Raw genomic sequence first — 16,511 nt, 5'->3', positions numbered from 1 at the left:
GCTTCTTAGATTTCTTCATCAGCTGTAGCAGCGGAATGGCATCACACAAACAGAAGCAATGTTGGGGATAGCAGAGTGGGGCAATAAACAATTCTGAATATGTTGCAAGAAAATGCTTTAGATACATACAGGAAGAGGAGGTTTGTGATGAGTGGGACACTCGCACAGGAGGGAGGAGGGCAAGTTACTAAGTCAAACATTGGAGTAGCACCCCAAGGTTAAGGACCAAGAAAGAGCTAAAGCCCGATAGTGGGAGACTTATGAGCACATATTGGAGGGAGTGTGTTGAATGCGCAACAGCTGGATGATGTAGCAGATGGAAGAGATGGCGAGGTGTGATAACATCAACAGCACTGGGCATGATGTATGTTGGCGAATGCTAGATTTTTAGCTGAAAGAAACAGACCTTAGAGCTGCAGGGGGTGAACAGTTCTTCATCGGAGGAGCCAATCTCCACGTTTTCAGATATAACCCTCGTCAGCTTTAACCTGTGTGAGTCAGATGCCAGGGATCGTCAATAAAGAACAAACAATAAACACATGCAGAGGGAATGGTCACAACGAGATAAATAGCATTCTTTATGAGAAAATCGAGACAGTTCGTCATACCGTTGGGGAAGGGCAAAGAATGACTTGTTTGAAAGTTGTCAATGTTAATATTATTATGTAGAGAGAGCGATTGTGCCACTTCGGTAACCACACATGTAAGATAAAGAGCAAGCAAATCCTTGATTGGATAATTTGTATCCGAGCGCTTTATTGACATAATCCAAAATTAAATGGGGATTATACCGCTTACCTAAAGGGGCCGTAGGCAGACAGCAGCTCGGAGCGATAGACACCCAATGCAGAAGCATCTCTCCGTCCTGTTCCCACCTCACCGGCTTCACCATCAAAGTTCAGCCGCCTGCCCTGGCTCTTCCGAAGCATTTTTGGCGAAGCTGCGTCTTCACCCGACTGCAGAGCGTCCCTTTCGCTTTCCTCACCAGCACTCGCCGGCAAAGCGTGCGCACATTTCCTCCTCGGACGAATCACCGGCGACTTGGCTGGCAGTTCCGCCGAATCTGCGGGTTTCTTGTTCACGTCGGCATCTCTGGTTTCAGCTTCGCTCCGTGTGACTGACCGCCTGGTCCGTGTGGGTAAACTCTGCCGTTTCTTTACATCTGCGCCGTGAACACTTGCTAAAGTCTCATTCCGTTTCCTGGGTTTACGTCCCATGATCACCGCACTTGACTTGTCGAATGTCTCTACTTCCTGCTCATCCACTTTTACGGCATCTCCACTAGCTGACACTGCTCTCTGGGCCTTTTCTTTCCCCTTCTCGCGAGCACCTCGGCCCGATAGCTCCTCCTGCTGCGTGGGTGACAGCACTATTTTTCTCCCAGTGTTTGTTGCCGGTTTTGATGCCTTGTCCTGCTTAGCGGGCAAAGTTGCCTCCTCTTCGGACTCGGGGATCTGGCCGCCACCTCTCCGCCTTCGCTTTGTCAACCTCCGTCCAGCTTCAGCCACGCACTTCGATGGATGTCCACTCTCCGCATCACCATCGCTTGCCGGGGAAACCTGCTCATCCTGCAGTCTCTCTCTCAGCGACGTGGCACTCTTGTGCTGGGTGCCACAGCTCTTGAGCGTGTTGCTCCTGGGTTTGGTAAATGCTGCCATAAACTCGCGCCGCTCGGCCTTGCTGCAGGCCGGCACGACTGGAGAGCCGTTGGCATCCAACTCCAGCAGCTCGTCGTCCACCAGTACCGCGACGTTTGAGTGTCGGCATTCCTGCATCACCGCGTCATGTGCGGTTGCTCCAGTCGGGGCAGGAGATGCAACACATTTCGATTCCGGATCATCTGCAAGTTTTTTTGGAAAACGTTGTGTCCCCGATGCCGTGACATTACCTTTGAGAGCTTTACTTTGTCTCCTAGACAGATCGCTTCTTCCCGAAGCCGTGGGCCTGCTCACCAGATCTGTGCTGGGCTGCTTCTTCTTCTTGCTCAAGTTGAATATATTTGCTACCCTCTTCTGCTTTGCTGGGCTTTCCCTAGGGGTGGCGAGTGCCTCGTGCTCGGGAGAGGAGTGAACCTCCACGCTCACCGTGACCAGTGTGGGCGATGCACCTTGTGTGGCGGGGGATGGTGTCCGTACATCCGGCATGGCCTCACCAGCAACAGCGCTCGACTTGGCACCGGAACCCTCACCCAACAATGAACAAAGACCAGCAGATTCCACATCGGGTGCATTCCCACTCCCGTCTTCAGATTGTTGGCAGCTAATGATAAAGTCTTCGTAGGAGATGGTCATCAGTCCCTCCTGCTCGCTAGACAGAGAAGTCACATTTACCTCCAGCGAGGTGTTGAGCGTGCTCGTGTCGGCTGCACCGCTGCTGTTTTCCCCAACTGATTCGGTTCGTCGAGCGGAGGAATCGACGGCTTTGGTGTCCACTGAGCAACGCTTCACTTCCACCGACGCGGCCATTGCTACTGAGGCCGAGTCCACGCCAAACTCGATCGGTTTCAAGACGGTGTCCTGGCTTGAGGAGCTGTCGGAGAGGAGCAGAATGTCCATCTTCGGGCTGTTTCTCACAGGTTTGTTTGTGGAGCTAGAACCGCCATTGCTGGCCAAGGCCGCAGCTTTTCTCCTGGACAATCTCGCACGACCACCCTCGCTCTGACGTTTCTCCTTCGCCGATTCTTCCACATCATCTTTCTTCCTCCCACTTTCATCTAGACATGTCCAAACAATTACCGTATTTTCCCGCATACGCATATAACCCGCAGACGCATATAACCCGCAGACGCATATACCCCGCAAAAATAGCGTTTTGTGTAAAACAAATTTCAGATAGTCCGCACCTCCATATACCCCGCATGCATTAATATCTTTAACGTTGTTACCGCAGCTTAATTCCATCATATTAATACAAAGTTTACATTTGTAATACATTCCACTATCAATTGTTAACATTCAAATCATAACGTGCACAAAGAAAACAAACTAACCGAAAACGAGTGAACTTAAAACAGTAAATATGTAACAAAAGTAAATATCCAATAAATAAGTAACACATAACTGGTAGATAAGAAAGTATATTCTTAGGTTTTTTCGGTAAAGTCACGTAGGTAAAACATCAAAATTAATGAAAATAAAATAAAATAAAACAAAAAATCACGACGTTTCGGAGGCAACACAAGTCTCCGTCATCAGGTGGGACCGTCACAGCCGAATTAGCTGCATTGATGTTTTACCTACGTGACTTTACCGAAAAAACCTAAGAATATGATTCCTTGCAGTCACGAAAGCTTCAAATCTAGAGATAAGTAAGTAGTTTTAGCACTGGTAGACAATAGCGGCACTACGATGACACCTCTCTCTCCCCCCACCTCTCCGGTAAACAAAGTGCGCCCACTTCAAACATTGTCGTTTCATTGTACAAACAATCTGAATCATTTAAAACGTGATAACATGTGCAATTTTAGTGTGAGTGGTTTATTCAGCAGTGTTTTAGACAAAGGTAAGTGTTGCATAGTGGATAGTCCTACCATGAAAAAATGTAAGGAGTTATGACATGTCACACGTGTAAAATATTTTTGGGATAGCCCGCACCTCCATATACCCCGCAGGGTCTTGTTTTGTTTGTAAAAAGTGGTATACCCCGCGGGTTATATGCGGGAAAATACAGTACATGTAAGGTTACAATATCTGCTTGATCTTAGTTTAGCTGTTACTATTGCACAAAATAACAGTTAAATACTCAGATAAACTACTATAGTGATGTTGTCATGTGACTATTCAATCATCAATCAACTACAAAATGCAGTTCACTTATATACACAATGAAATTGGCTTGGGAAGACCTTCATCCAGCAGCGGATTGATCAAGGCTGATTATGGTCATTAATATGACTGTACAGGTGCTCAAATTTACCTCGATTCTTCATCGCAGCGTGTGTGACCTTCTTGCCATCGGCCCTGCCGCCCTTCCCCTCTACAGAGGGAGCCCTCTCCACCCTGGGGAAGTATCCGAGCAGATCGGCGGGACGCGGCACAGATGTCACCGCCGCCTCTGCCGCGTCGTCCTGCTGGCGCCGCAGGGGAGTGAAGTAACTGGTGATGGCGCGGGGACGCACGACTCTGTCATCCGAGTCACTCCGGCTCTTCTTACACTCTTGCTGTGCTCGCTTCACACATCAGGGAAATAATAAAATCACTCAACTCACTCACAGACACCAGGCAGCTGATAATGGCCATGTCAAAGCACCATGCAGGCACCATTGAGATTCTGGGTTCGCACCTGGGTTTTTGGAGCCTGTGGTTAAACTAGATTATCCTCACTTGTCGACTGCATCCCCCTCAACATATCCCCCTTCACTGACATTCCCATCCGACCACTCACACTGATGCACATTGGGCAAACAGTGATGCAACACCTTGGAATTCGATTGTCACGATTTGATTCAGTAATCAAATTTTAATGCCACTGCGGTGAATGTAGCCCCTCTCCATGATGCAGCATTCATGTGACCGAATTACATACAACGTATATATGAAACCTTGACCTAAAGCTTTCGTGACGGCAGAAATTCATATTATTTGGGTCTTTCGGTAAAGTCACGTAGACAGAACAATAAAATAATAAAAATAAGGTGAACAAAAATAATAATAAAAATATCACGACGTTTCGATCGCAAAACAAGCAATCGTCATCAGGAGATCGTCATCAGATGACTGCTTGTGTTGCGATCAAAACGTCGTGATATTTTTTCTTTTTAACTCACTTTATTTTTATTATTTTATTGTTCTATCGACGTTACTTTACCAAAAGACCCAAAGAATAGGAAAACGTATATATATAATTGGAGAACAGATTCCGACGCTGCACAATTTTATGCACGTGTAATGAGCGACTTCCAGACTTGCAGGCACGACAATTACTGAGCGACATATGAACTGATGCATAACTGCAGGTCTAACATGCATAGTTTATCAGTTCTGCAGAAAGCATCTGTAAGCTCTGCCACAAACATAACTACACAAAGATCAGCCATGCTACCACCGCACGGTCGCCTCTACCTGATGTCCATAGTCTTCAACCACTGACTCCATAGCCAAAGCACCCACCATGATGTCCTGGATCACCCTGGGTCAGCACAGCAAACACGCATGTAAGGTTCTCAACAGGTACAACAATATTAACTACAGTAAACCAAGAGCAGCATATCATAATTCTAATAATAATTCTGTAATACCTTTATTGATGCATACAAGTCTCACCGAGTCAGACAGCTCTCTATAGGAGGCCTATATTGGGATATCTGGTTAATATTAATAAGTGTTTGTGAGCGACTCGCAATATGAAGGTTGTGAGTTAGAATCCTGGCTGGGGTTGATTCTGCCCAGTATCCATCTGTGGTAAATACAATGAGTACCATTTTGGGGTTGTCCTATGAACACTCACCCCCGCCATAAGAACGTGTAATGTCTACCATCGGTTCTGGGCTGTAAAGGCAGATGAGGACCACCTAAATGCTGACTTAAGCAAGAAATCACCGAGGCCGACAGCCACGTAACTTTAAAAGTTAGACCCTGCAGCTGCAGTGCCGACTTTGCAACAGCTGCATGCTGCTATTGGTGGGTTTTTTTTACCCCGAAGGACTTGTCTCAATGGCCTCTCACATGCTCATAAACACATGTGCATGTACTTACAATACATACGGCTGCATAATTTAGCATTCATACAAGTTGCAATATGAATACGTTGACAATACGTTCCCATTTGTCTTGACAAAAAAACATAAATGCACGTTTTACACATTCCATCGGCCAGCAAAGCCTTCTGGAAGTACACTTTTGAGCAGCATTGGTAAAACACTTTACACGCACAATCCATGATCGGCGTTTTGACATTCAGCAGTGAGGCTCGTTTAAACCAATGCCGATGAAATTGGCAAGGACCGATACACGTCTAATATCGCACTTGTACAGTCCACAAGGAGGCTCGCGGTGGTTGTCGTGCAAAGTGGTGCGATCGCTCTCAACATCGCCTCGGACGTCGCCGTCTAAGAGCCGCGCTCGTCTCGAAGCCGACGACCGCTCTCTGCCGTCACCGCGAGAGGACAAATCCCAGGCCGAGCGCGACGCGTTCCGCCGCACAGCGGCCGACGGGCGCCGCCGTGGGGTTGAGTTGCTGCTTATTGAGCAACTCTGAACGGAATTGGCCAAACGGAGCACTCTCCTGAAAGCGAGACTAACCACTCAGACTGAGCGAATAAAACACGACAATGTCAATAAATTGCATTGATCGGGAGCCCATCCAAATATTGTTCGCAAACATTGATAACCCATTATTATTAATGCGGGCGATTGTCAATTGATTGCGGTGGTTTCAACTCTCATTCATTCACCACACTGGGCGCGTTAACGACCAGCATTAGCTGACACTAACACACTGCTAACGCGTGCACAAAGAATACGCAGTCGCATCCAACAACATAGGTGTGTTTGCGTGCTGCTAACGGTGAGGCGGCGGGGTTGTACAGTACTCACATTCGCTGTGCAGCGAAGCGCGTGAACGCAGCACACGCGGCGAGGCGCCGTGCGAGCCGCACTCGATAATGGTAGTCGCAGCACTCGCTGATGAACCGAGGTCACTGGGTCACTCGATCGCTCGGCCACTCGGTCATTACGATCACAACTCACGCCGCGCGCCGCCAGAGCGCGGGAGAATTCACGCTCGCAGAAATGGCGCCAAAACCGTAACCCTCCCCACCCACTCAGCCTCCTTGACCCCGACGTCATCGCATTTGCAAATGACGTCACTTTCAATGTTTACAAATTAATACGTCATTGCGTCGCGAATGGGATCGCTTTGCGAGTGACGTCACCGCGCAATAAGTTTACAGTTACGTCATCCATTTCAACTCCGGCTTGACCGTAGTTTCCGGATGACGTCATCGCTCGCTCTGTTGGTTGTGATTGGTCCGATTCGCTCGCGCTCGACCCGCCCCACCTAACAGGGTCACACGCCTCGTTTAGATTTCAGACGCGGATGAGCGAAACACGCGACGTGATTGGACAAGAGCCACGACACGCGCTCTCGGGGACCAATAGAAGACGTCGCCGTGCCGGTGCGCGCTAGGGAATCTGATCGCGCGTTGGGCTATGCAATAGACCGAGCTTGCTGTCAACAGTTGGTGAGAGTTTTGATTTCACATTTTCATATTTAGATGGATATGATTTAGTAATGATTTCTGTCCCTAACTGTGATTGTTCGTATGCTTGTTACTGTTTACTTTGAAGGGCGCCGCTGTGGACTTCGGTTGTAACATTAAATACTAAGTTGTAACGTTAAAGACTAAGTTGTAACGTTAAAGACTAAGTTGTAACGTTAAAGACTAAGTTGTAACATTAAAGTTGTTGGCAGTGATTGAGTGGCGCACTCGGCGGGCCGCACGCTCCCTCCTCACCATCACCACCACGACACACCACTTACCATGAACACCACCATTCACCACCACGACACACCACTTACCATAAACACCATCACTACACACCACTTAGCATGAACACCACCATTCACCACCACGACACACCACTTACCATGAACATCATCACTACACACCACTTACCATGAACACCACCACTACATACCAGTTACCTTGAACACCACCACTACACACCACTTACCATGAACACCACCACTACACACCACTACACACCACTTACCATGAACACCACCACTACACACCACTTACCATGAACACCACCACTACACACCACGACACACCACTTACCATGAACACCACCACTACACACCACTTACCATGAACACCATCACTACATACCACTTACCATGAACACCACCACTACACACCACTTACCATGAACATCATCACTACATACCACTTACCATGAACACCATCACTACATACCACTTACCATGAACACCACCACTACACACCACTTACCATGAACACCACCACTACACACCACTTACCATGAACACCACCACTACACACCACTACACACCACTACACACCACTTACCATGAACACCACCACGACACACCACTTACCATGAACACCACCACTACATACCACGACACACCACTTTCCATGAACACCACCACTACACACCACTTACCATGAACACCATCACTACACACCACTTACCATGAACACCATCACTACATACCACTTACCATGAACACCACCACTACACACCACTTACCATGAACACCACCATTCACCACCACGACACACCACTTACCATGAACCCCATCACTACACACCACTTACCATGAACACCATCACTACATACCACTTACCATGAACACCACCACGACACACCACTTACCATGAACACCACCACGACACACCACTTACCACGAACACCACCACTACACACCACTTACCATGAACACCACCACTACACACCACTTACCATGAACACCATCACTACATACCACTTACCATGAACACCACCACGACACACTACTTACCATGAACACCACCACGACACACCACTTACCACGAACACCATCACTACATACCACTTACCATGAACACCACCACTACACACCACTACACACCACTTACCATGAACACCATCACTACATACCACTTACCATGAACACCACCACTACACACCACTACACACCACTTACCATGAACACCACCACTACACACCACTACACACCACTTACCATGAACACCACCACTACACACCACTTACCATGAACACCACCACTACACACCACTTACCATGAACACCACCACTACACACCACTTACCATGAACACCACCACTACACACCACTTACCATGAACACCACCACTACACACCACTTACCATGAACACCATCACTACATACCACTTACCATGAACACCATCACTACATACCACTTACCATGAACACCACCACGACACACCACTTACCATGAACACCACCACTACACACCACTTACCATGAACACCACCACTACACACCACTTGCCATGAACACCACCACTACACACCACTACACACCACTTACCATGAACACCACCACTACACACCACTACACACCACTTACCATGAACACCATCACTACATACCACTTACCATGAACACCACCACGACACACCACTTACCATGAACACCACCACTACACACCACTTACCATGAACATCACCACTACACACCACTTACCATGAACACCACCACTACACACCACTTACCATGAACACCACCACTACACACCACTTACCATGAACACCATCACTACATACCACTTACCATGAACACCATCACTACATACCACTTACCATGAACACCACCACGACACACCACTTACCATGAACACCACCACTACACACCACTTACCATGAACACCACCACTACACACCACTACACACCACTACACACCACTTACCATGAACACCACCACGACACACCACTTACCATGAACACCACCACTACATACCACGACACACCACTTTCCATGAACACCACCACTACACACCACTTACCATGAACACCATCACTACACACCACTTACCATGAACACCATCACTACATACCACTTACCATGAACACCACCACTACACACCACTTACCATGAACACCACCATTCACCACCACGACACACCACTTACCATGAACCCCATCACTACACACCACTTACCATGAACACCATCACTACATACCACTTACCATGAACACCACCACTACACACCACTACACACCACTTACCATGAACACCACCACTACACACCACTTACCATGAACACCACCACTACACACCACTTACCATGAACACCACCATTCACCACCACGACACACCACTTACCATGAACCCCATCACTACACACCACTTACCATGAACACCATCACTACATACCACTTACCATGAACACCACCACTACACACCACTACACACCACTTACCATGAACACCACCACTACACACCACTTACCATGAACACCACCACTACACACCACTTACCATGAACACCACCACTACACACCACTTACCATGAACACCACCACTACACACCACTTACCATGAACACCACCACGACACACTACTTACCATGAACACCACCACGACACACCACTTACCACGAACACCATCACTACATACCACTTACCATGAACACCACCACTACACACCACTTACCATGAACACCATCACTACATACCACTTACCATGAACACCACCACTACACACCACTACACACCACTTACCATGAACACCACCACTACACACCACTACACACCACTTACCATGAACACCACCACTACACACCACTTACCATGAACACCACCACTACACACTACTTACCATGAACACCACCACTACACACCACTTACCATGAACACCACCACTACACACCACTTACCATGAACACCATCACTACATACCACTTACCATGAACACCATCACTACATACCACTTACCATGAACACCACCACGACACACCACTTACCATGAACACCACCACTACACACCACTTACCATGAACACCACCACTACACACCACTTGCCATGAACACCACCACTACACACCACTACACACCACTTACCATGAACACCACCACTACACACCACTACACACCACTTACCATGAACACCATCACTACATACCACTTACCATGAACACCACCACGACACACCACTTACCATGAACACCACCACTACACACCACTTACCATGAACATCACCACTACACACCACTTACCATGAACACCACCACTACACACCACTTACCATGAACACCACCACTACACACCACTTACCATGAACACCATCACTACATACCACTTACCATGAACACCATCACTACATACCACTTACCATGAACACCACCACGACACACCACTTACCATGAACACCACCACTACACACCACTTACCATGAACACCACCACTACACACCACTACACACCACTACACACCACTTACCATGAACACCACCACGACACACCACTTACCATGAACACCACCACTACATACCACGACACACCACTTTCCATGAACACCACCACTACACACCACTTACCATGAACACCATCACTACACACCACTTACCATGAACACCATCACTACATACCACTTACCATGAACACCACCACTACACACCACTTACCATGAACACCACCATTCACCACCACGACACACCACTTACCATGAACCCCATCACTACACACCACTTACCATGAACACCATCACTACATACCACTTACCATGAACACCACCACTACACACCACTACACACCACTTACCATGAACACCACCACTACACACCACTTACCATGAACACCACCACTACACACCACTTACCATGAACACCACCATTCACCACCACGACACACCACTTACCATGAACCCCATCACTACACACCACTTACCATGAACACCATCACTACATACCACTTACCATGAACACCACCACTACACACCACTACACACCACTTACCATGAACACCACCACTACACACCACTTACCATGAACACCACCACTACACACCACTTACCATGAACACCACCACTACACACCACTTACCATGAACACCACCACTACACACCACTTACCATGAACACCACCACTACACACCACTTACCATGAACACCATCACTACATACCACTTACCATGAACACCATCACTACATACCACTTACCATGAACACCACCACGACACACCACTTACCATGAACACCACCACTACACACCACTTACCATGAACACCACCACTACACACCACTTGCCATGAACACCACCACTACACACCACTACACACCACTTACCATGAACACCACCACTACACACCACTACACACCACTTACCATGAACACCATCACTACATACCACTTACCATGAACACCACCACGACACACCACTTACCATGAACACCACCACTACACACCACTTACCATGAACATCACCACTACACACCACTTACCATGAACACCACCACTACACACCACTTACCATGAACACCACCACTACACACCACTTACCATGAACACCATCACTACATACCACTTACCATGAACACCATCACTACATACCACTTACCATGAACACCACCACGACACACCACTTACCATGAACACCACCACTACACACCACTTACCATGAACACCACCACTACACACCACTACACACCACTACACACCACTTACCATGAACACCACCACGACACACCACTTACCATGAACACCACCACTACATACCACGACACACCACTTTCCATGAACACCACCACTACACACCACTTACCATGAACACCATCACTACACACCACTTACCATGAACACCATCACTACATACCACTTACCATGAACACCACCACTACACACCACTTACCATGAACACCACCATTCACCACCACGACACACCACTTACCATGAACCCCATCACTACACACCACTTACCATGAACACCATCACTACATACCACTTACCATGAACACCACCACGACACACCACTTACCATGAACACCACCACGACACACCACTTACCACGAACACCACCACTACACACCACTTACCATGAACACCACCACTACACACCACTTACCATGAACACCATCACTACATACCACTTACCATGAACACCACCACGACACACTACTTACCATGAACACCACCACGACACACCACTTACCACGAACACCATCACTACATACCACTTACCATGAACACCACCACTACACACCACTACACACCACTTACCATGAACACCATCACTACCTACCACTTACCATGAACACGACCACTACACACCACTACACACCACTTACCATGAACACCACCACTACACACCACTACACACCACTTACCATGAACACCACCACTACACACCACTTACCATGAACACCACCACTACACACCACTTACCATGAACACCACCACTACACACCACTTACCATGAACACCACCACTACACACCACTTACCATGAACACCATCACTACATACCACTTACCATGAACACCATCACTACATACCACTTACCATGAACACCACCACGACACACCACTTACCATGAACACCACCACTACACACCACTTACCATGAACACCACCACTACACACCACTTACCATGAACACCACCACTACACACCACTTACCATGAACACCATCACTACATACCACTTACCATGAACACCACCACGACACACCACTTACCATGAACACCACCACTACACACCACTTACCATGAACACCACCACTACACACCACTTACCATGAACACCATCACTACATACCACTTACCATGAACACCACCACTACACACCACTACACACCACTTACCATGAACACCACCACTACACACCACTACACAACACTTACTATGAACACCATCACTACATACCACTTACCATGAACACCACCACGACACACCACTTACCATGAACACCACCACTACACACCACTTACCATGAACACCACCACTACACACCACTTACCATGAACACCACCACTACACACCACTTACCATGAACACCACCACTACACACCACTTACCATGAACACCATCACTACATACCACTTACCATGAACACCATCACTACATACCACTTACCATGAACACCACCACGACACACCACTTACCATGAACACCACCACTACACACCACTTACCATGAACACCACCACGACACACCACTTACCATGAACACCACCACTACACACCACTTACCATGAACACCATCACTACATACCACTTACCATGAACACCACCACGACACACCACTTACCATGAACACCACCACTACACACCACTTACCATGAACACCACCACTACACACCACTTACCATGAACACCACCACTACACACCACTTACCATGAACACCACCACGACACACCACTACACACCACTTACCATGAACACCATCACTACATACCACTTACCATGAACACCACCACTACACACCACTTACCATGAACACCACCACTACACACCACTTACCATGAACACCACCACTACACACCACTACACACCACTTACCATGAACACCACCACTACACACCACTTACCATGAACACCACCACTACACCCCACTACACACCACTTACCACGAACACCACCATTCACCACCACTACACACCACTTACCATGAACACCACCATTCACCACCACTTACCATGAACACCACCATTCACCACCACTTACCATGAACACCATTCACCACCACTATCCATCACTACACACCACTTACCATGAATACCACCATTCACCATCACCACCACTCTCCACCACTACACACCACTTACCATGAACACCACTATTCACCACCACTATCCATCACTACACACCACTTACCATGAACACCACCATTCACCATCACCACCACCCTCCACCACTACACACCACTTACCATGAACACCACCATCACCACCACTCTCCATCACTACACACCACTTACCATGACCACCACCACTCACTATCACTCACCATGACCACCACCACTCTCCATCACTACACACCACTTACCATGACCACCACCACTCACCATCACCACGGCACGGCCCTTTAGTCAACAGCCGGATGGGTGTCTCGCCCACGCCGTGCGGGTCGTGAGCATTATGTGTGGTTTGACCATACTTCACCACGTTGGTCACTGCGGGTTGGTGAACGCGAGAACAGACGTACAATACGATGGATTTGTATTTGCTGCGCTGCCCACAGCGTAGCCTCGCGCCCTATGATAGCAACTAGTAAGGCACCGCGTTCCACATCAAAGCACTCTTCTGGCTCAAACTTCATGAGCTGAGATAGGATGAATTCCACGCGATTCTTATAAGGGGCAAAACAAATACGTGCCTAAATACCAATTACGTTGTGTATAGAATAACACGAACTCTAAATGCGTAGGTGGTGGACGGTATTCACCATAGGCACTGCTCCACTGTGTAACATTCTAGCCTCGTGCTTACGTTCAGGGATACTGAACAAAGTACTATGGTAAGTAGTGGTGAAATTCTACATCAGACAATAAACGCAAGTGCGTTGTGTAGCGCATGCTGCATGCAGTCGTAGTTCATGAAGTTGATAAGTGCTTAGTACGGATAAATAGATGAGTGGCCTGCGTGCACATGAAACTCGCCACGAATTGTACAATAAAATAACGAGACTGAGATAGCAAGGGGCGTTCAACAGACTCCACCACTGGCAACAGGCAAAGTGCGATGGGCAATTAGACTGCATTTAAACAGGAGAGGGGCGGAGGTACAAGCATTACACTGCAAGGTTGTTGCACAGTCAGAATCACAAAACAGCAGAGGAGAATGGGTGGGTGACCTCCCTCCCACGTTCCTTTTGGAAGGCAGAGGGAACGTAGGGGTTGCTGGAGCAAAGACGGCGACAGATCGGTACTCTGTGAGCCTCGGGCAGGTCACTGCGCATCAAGTACAGTGGCATGGCTAATTAATAGGTTTGACACTTATTAAAGTTGCAACATTATTATTCATTGAAGCAGGAAAAAGTTCAGCAAGTTCTTGTACCTCACTGCACAGAAGTTTTTAGTTGTTTCTGGAATACATGCAAAATTGCCTTTTTTTATCTGTAGCAGAGAGGCGTATCATCGTCATCAGCTATAGCCAATCCAGTCCTAGATGAAGACCTCTCAAAACTGCCTCTCGCACTCACGCAATGCAACAATAAATACACTTAGCACACAGCCACACTAAGACTACATTAAGAACCAAAATACATTTTACAAAAGATGTCGAACAGGGTTATGCGCTGTCGCTAAATGACAGCAGTATCGGTTACAATATATTCACATTTCCCTTTGTTATGGTGCGAGTATAGTCTGAAGTGTGATTTTGATCAAGTATAGGCGCTTATAATATTTGTTTTGAAATGTCTGTGTGTTCTCTCCTCACATTCCGTTCATCAAACAATAAGACTCCGGTTGAAAATGCAATGCTGAATAAATGACCTGTAAAATGTAATATTTGATCACTGAAAAACCCGGTTCACTTGGACGGTTGCCAATTTGTTCCTTGAAACGGTACAACTCCAAACCTCTTGTGCAGGGAACGAATTGCTGAGTGTGTGTGTTTGGCACAGGCCTCGGAGCCCACACGGGAAAGCTCGCGATCCCGTGGCGGAGCAGAGCCCAGGGATGGAGCTCCACCGTGAGACTCAGGAGAGCATCGAGGCTGCACGCCACTACCAGCAGGAGCTCCAGTGCCGAATGGGCGAACTGCAGAGAGCCATCAATCAGGTGCAGGGGCACACCACCACCATCATCATCATCACTAACGTCATTATCAGGGGTGTTGCATTATCAGGGCTGATAAAATAAATTCCACTGTTTGACTGCGGAGTACCAAATCGAACAATTGATCACTTGGTAAACTCGTGCCCGCGATACTCATTCTCAGGAAGATTGTGGGGAATACATTTACTATCTTATGAAAGCTTTTGACTGAATTTCAAGCTTGGATAGCAATACATGATTGCCACAAATGTAATCCATACGAAAGAAGAATAGCAGTAGATTCGTACCACTTGTGCCTCACAGCAAGAAG

The 16,511-nt window shown here is 47.6% G+C and overlaps 2 protein-coding genes across 3 annotated transcripts in view; one reads left to right on the top strand and one right to left on the bottom strand.

Moving 5' to 3' along the window:
* LOC144944633 (uncharacterized) overlaps window positions 1-6,737 on the bottom strand; it is a 10,884-nt gene extending 4,147 nt beyond the window's left edge. The window contains exons 1-6 of the mRNA XM_078872980.1: window positions 6,534-6,737; window positions 5,061-5,127; window positions 3,916-4,168; window positions 799-2,713; window positions 407-488; window positions 14-22 (exon numbers count right to left, since the gene is read on the bottom strand). Coding sequence (XP_078729106.1) covers window positions 14-22; window positions 407-488; window positions 799-2,713; window positions 3,916-4,168; window positions 5,061-5,127; window positions 6,534-6,535 — 2,328 coding nt within the window. The 5' untranslated portion in view covers window positions 6,536-6,737. The remainder of the gene's footprint in view (window positions 1-13; window positions 23-406; window positions 489-798; window positions 2,714-3,915; window positions 4,169-5,060; window positions 5,128-6,533) is intronic.
* Window positions 6,738-7,098: 361 nt separating this feature from the next.
* CRLF3 (cytokine receptor like factor 3) overlaps window positions 7,099-16,511 on the top strand; it is a 35,033-nt gene continuing 25,620 nt past the window's right edge. For both annotated transcript variants that reach the window (XM_078872977.1, XM_078872976.1), the window contains exons 1-2: window positions 7,099-7,180; window positions 16,048-16,204. In XM_078872977.1, coding sequence (XP_078729103.1) covers window positions 16,103-16,204 — 102 coding nt within the window. In that variant the 5' untranslated portion in view covers window positions 7,099-7,180; window positions 16,048-16,102. The remainder of the gene's footprint in view (window positions 7,181-16,047; window positions 16,205-16,511) is intronic.

The sequence above is a fragment of the Lampetra fluviatilis genome, chromosome 35 (genome assembly GCF_964198595.1).
Source record: "Lampetra fluviatilis chromosome 35, kcLamFluv1.1, whole genome shotgun sequence".
Taxonomy (NCBI): Eukaryota; Metazoa; Chordata; class Hyperoartia; order Petromyzontiformes; family Petromyzontidae; genus Lampetra; species Lampetra fluviatilis.
The sequence above is the reverse complement of the archived record's forward strand: the minus strand, read 5'-3'. Positions and strand labels throughout refer to the sequence as shown.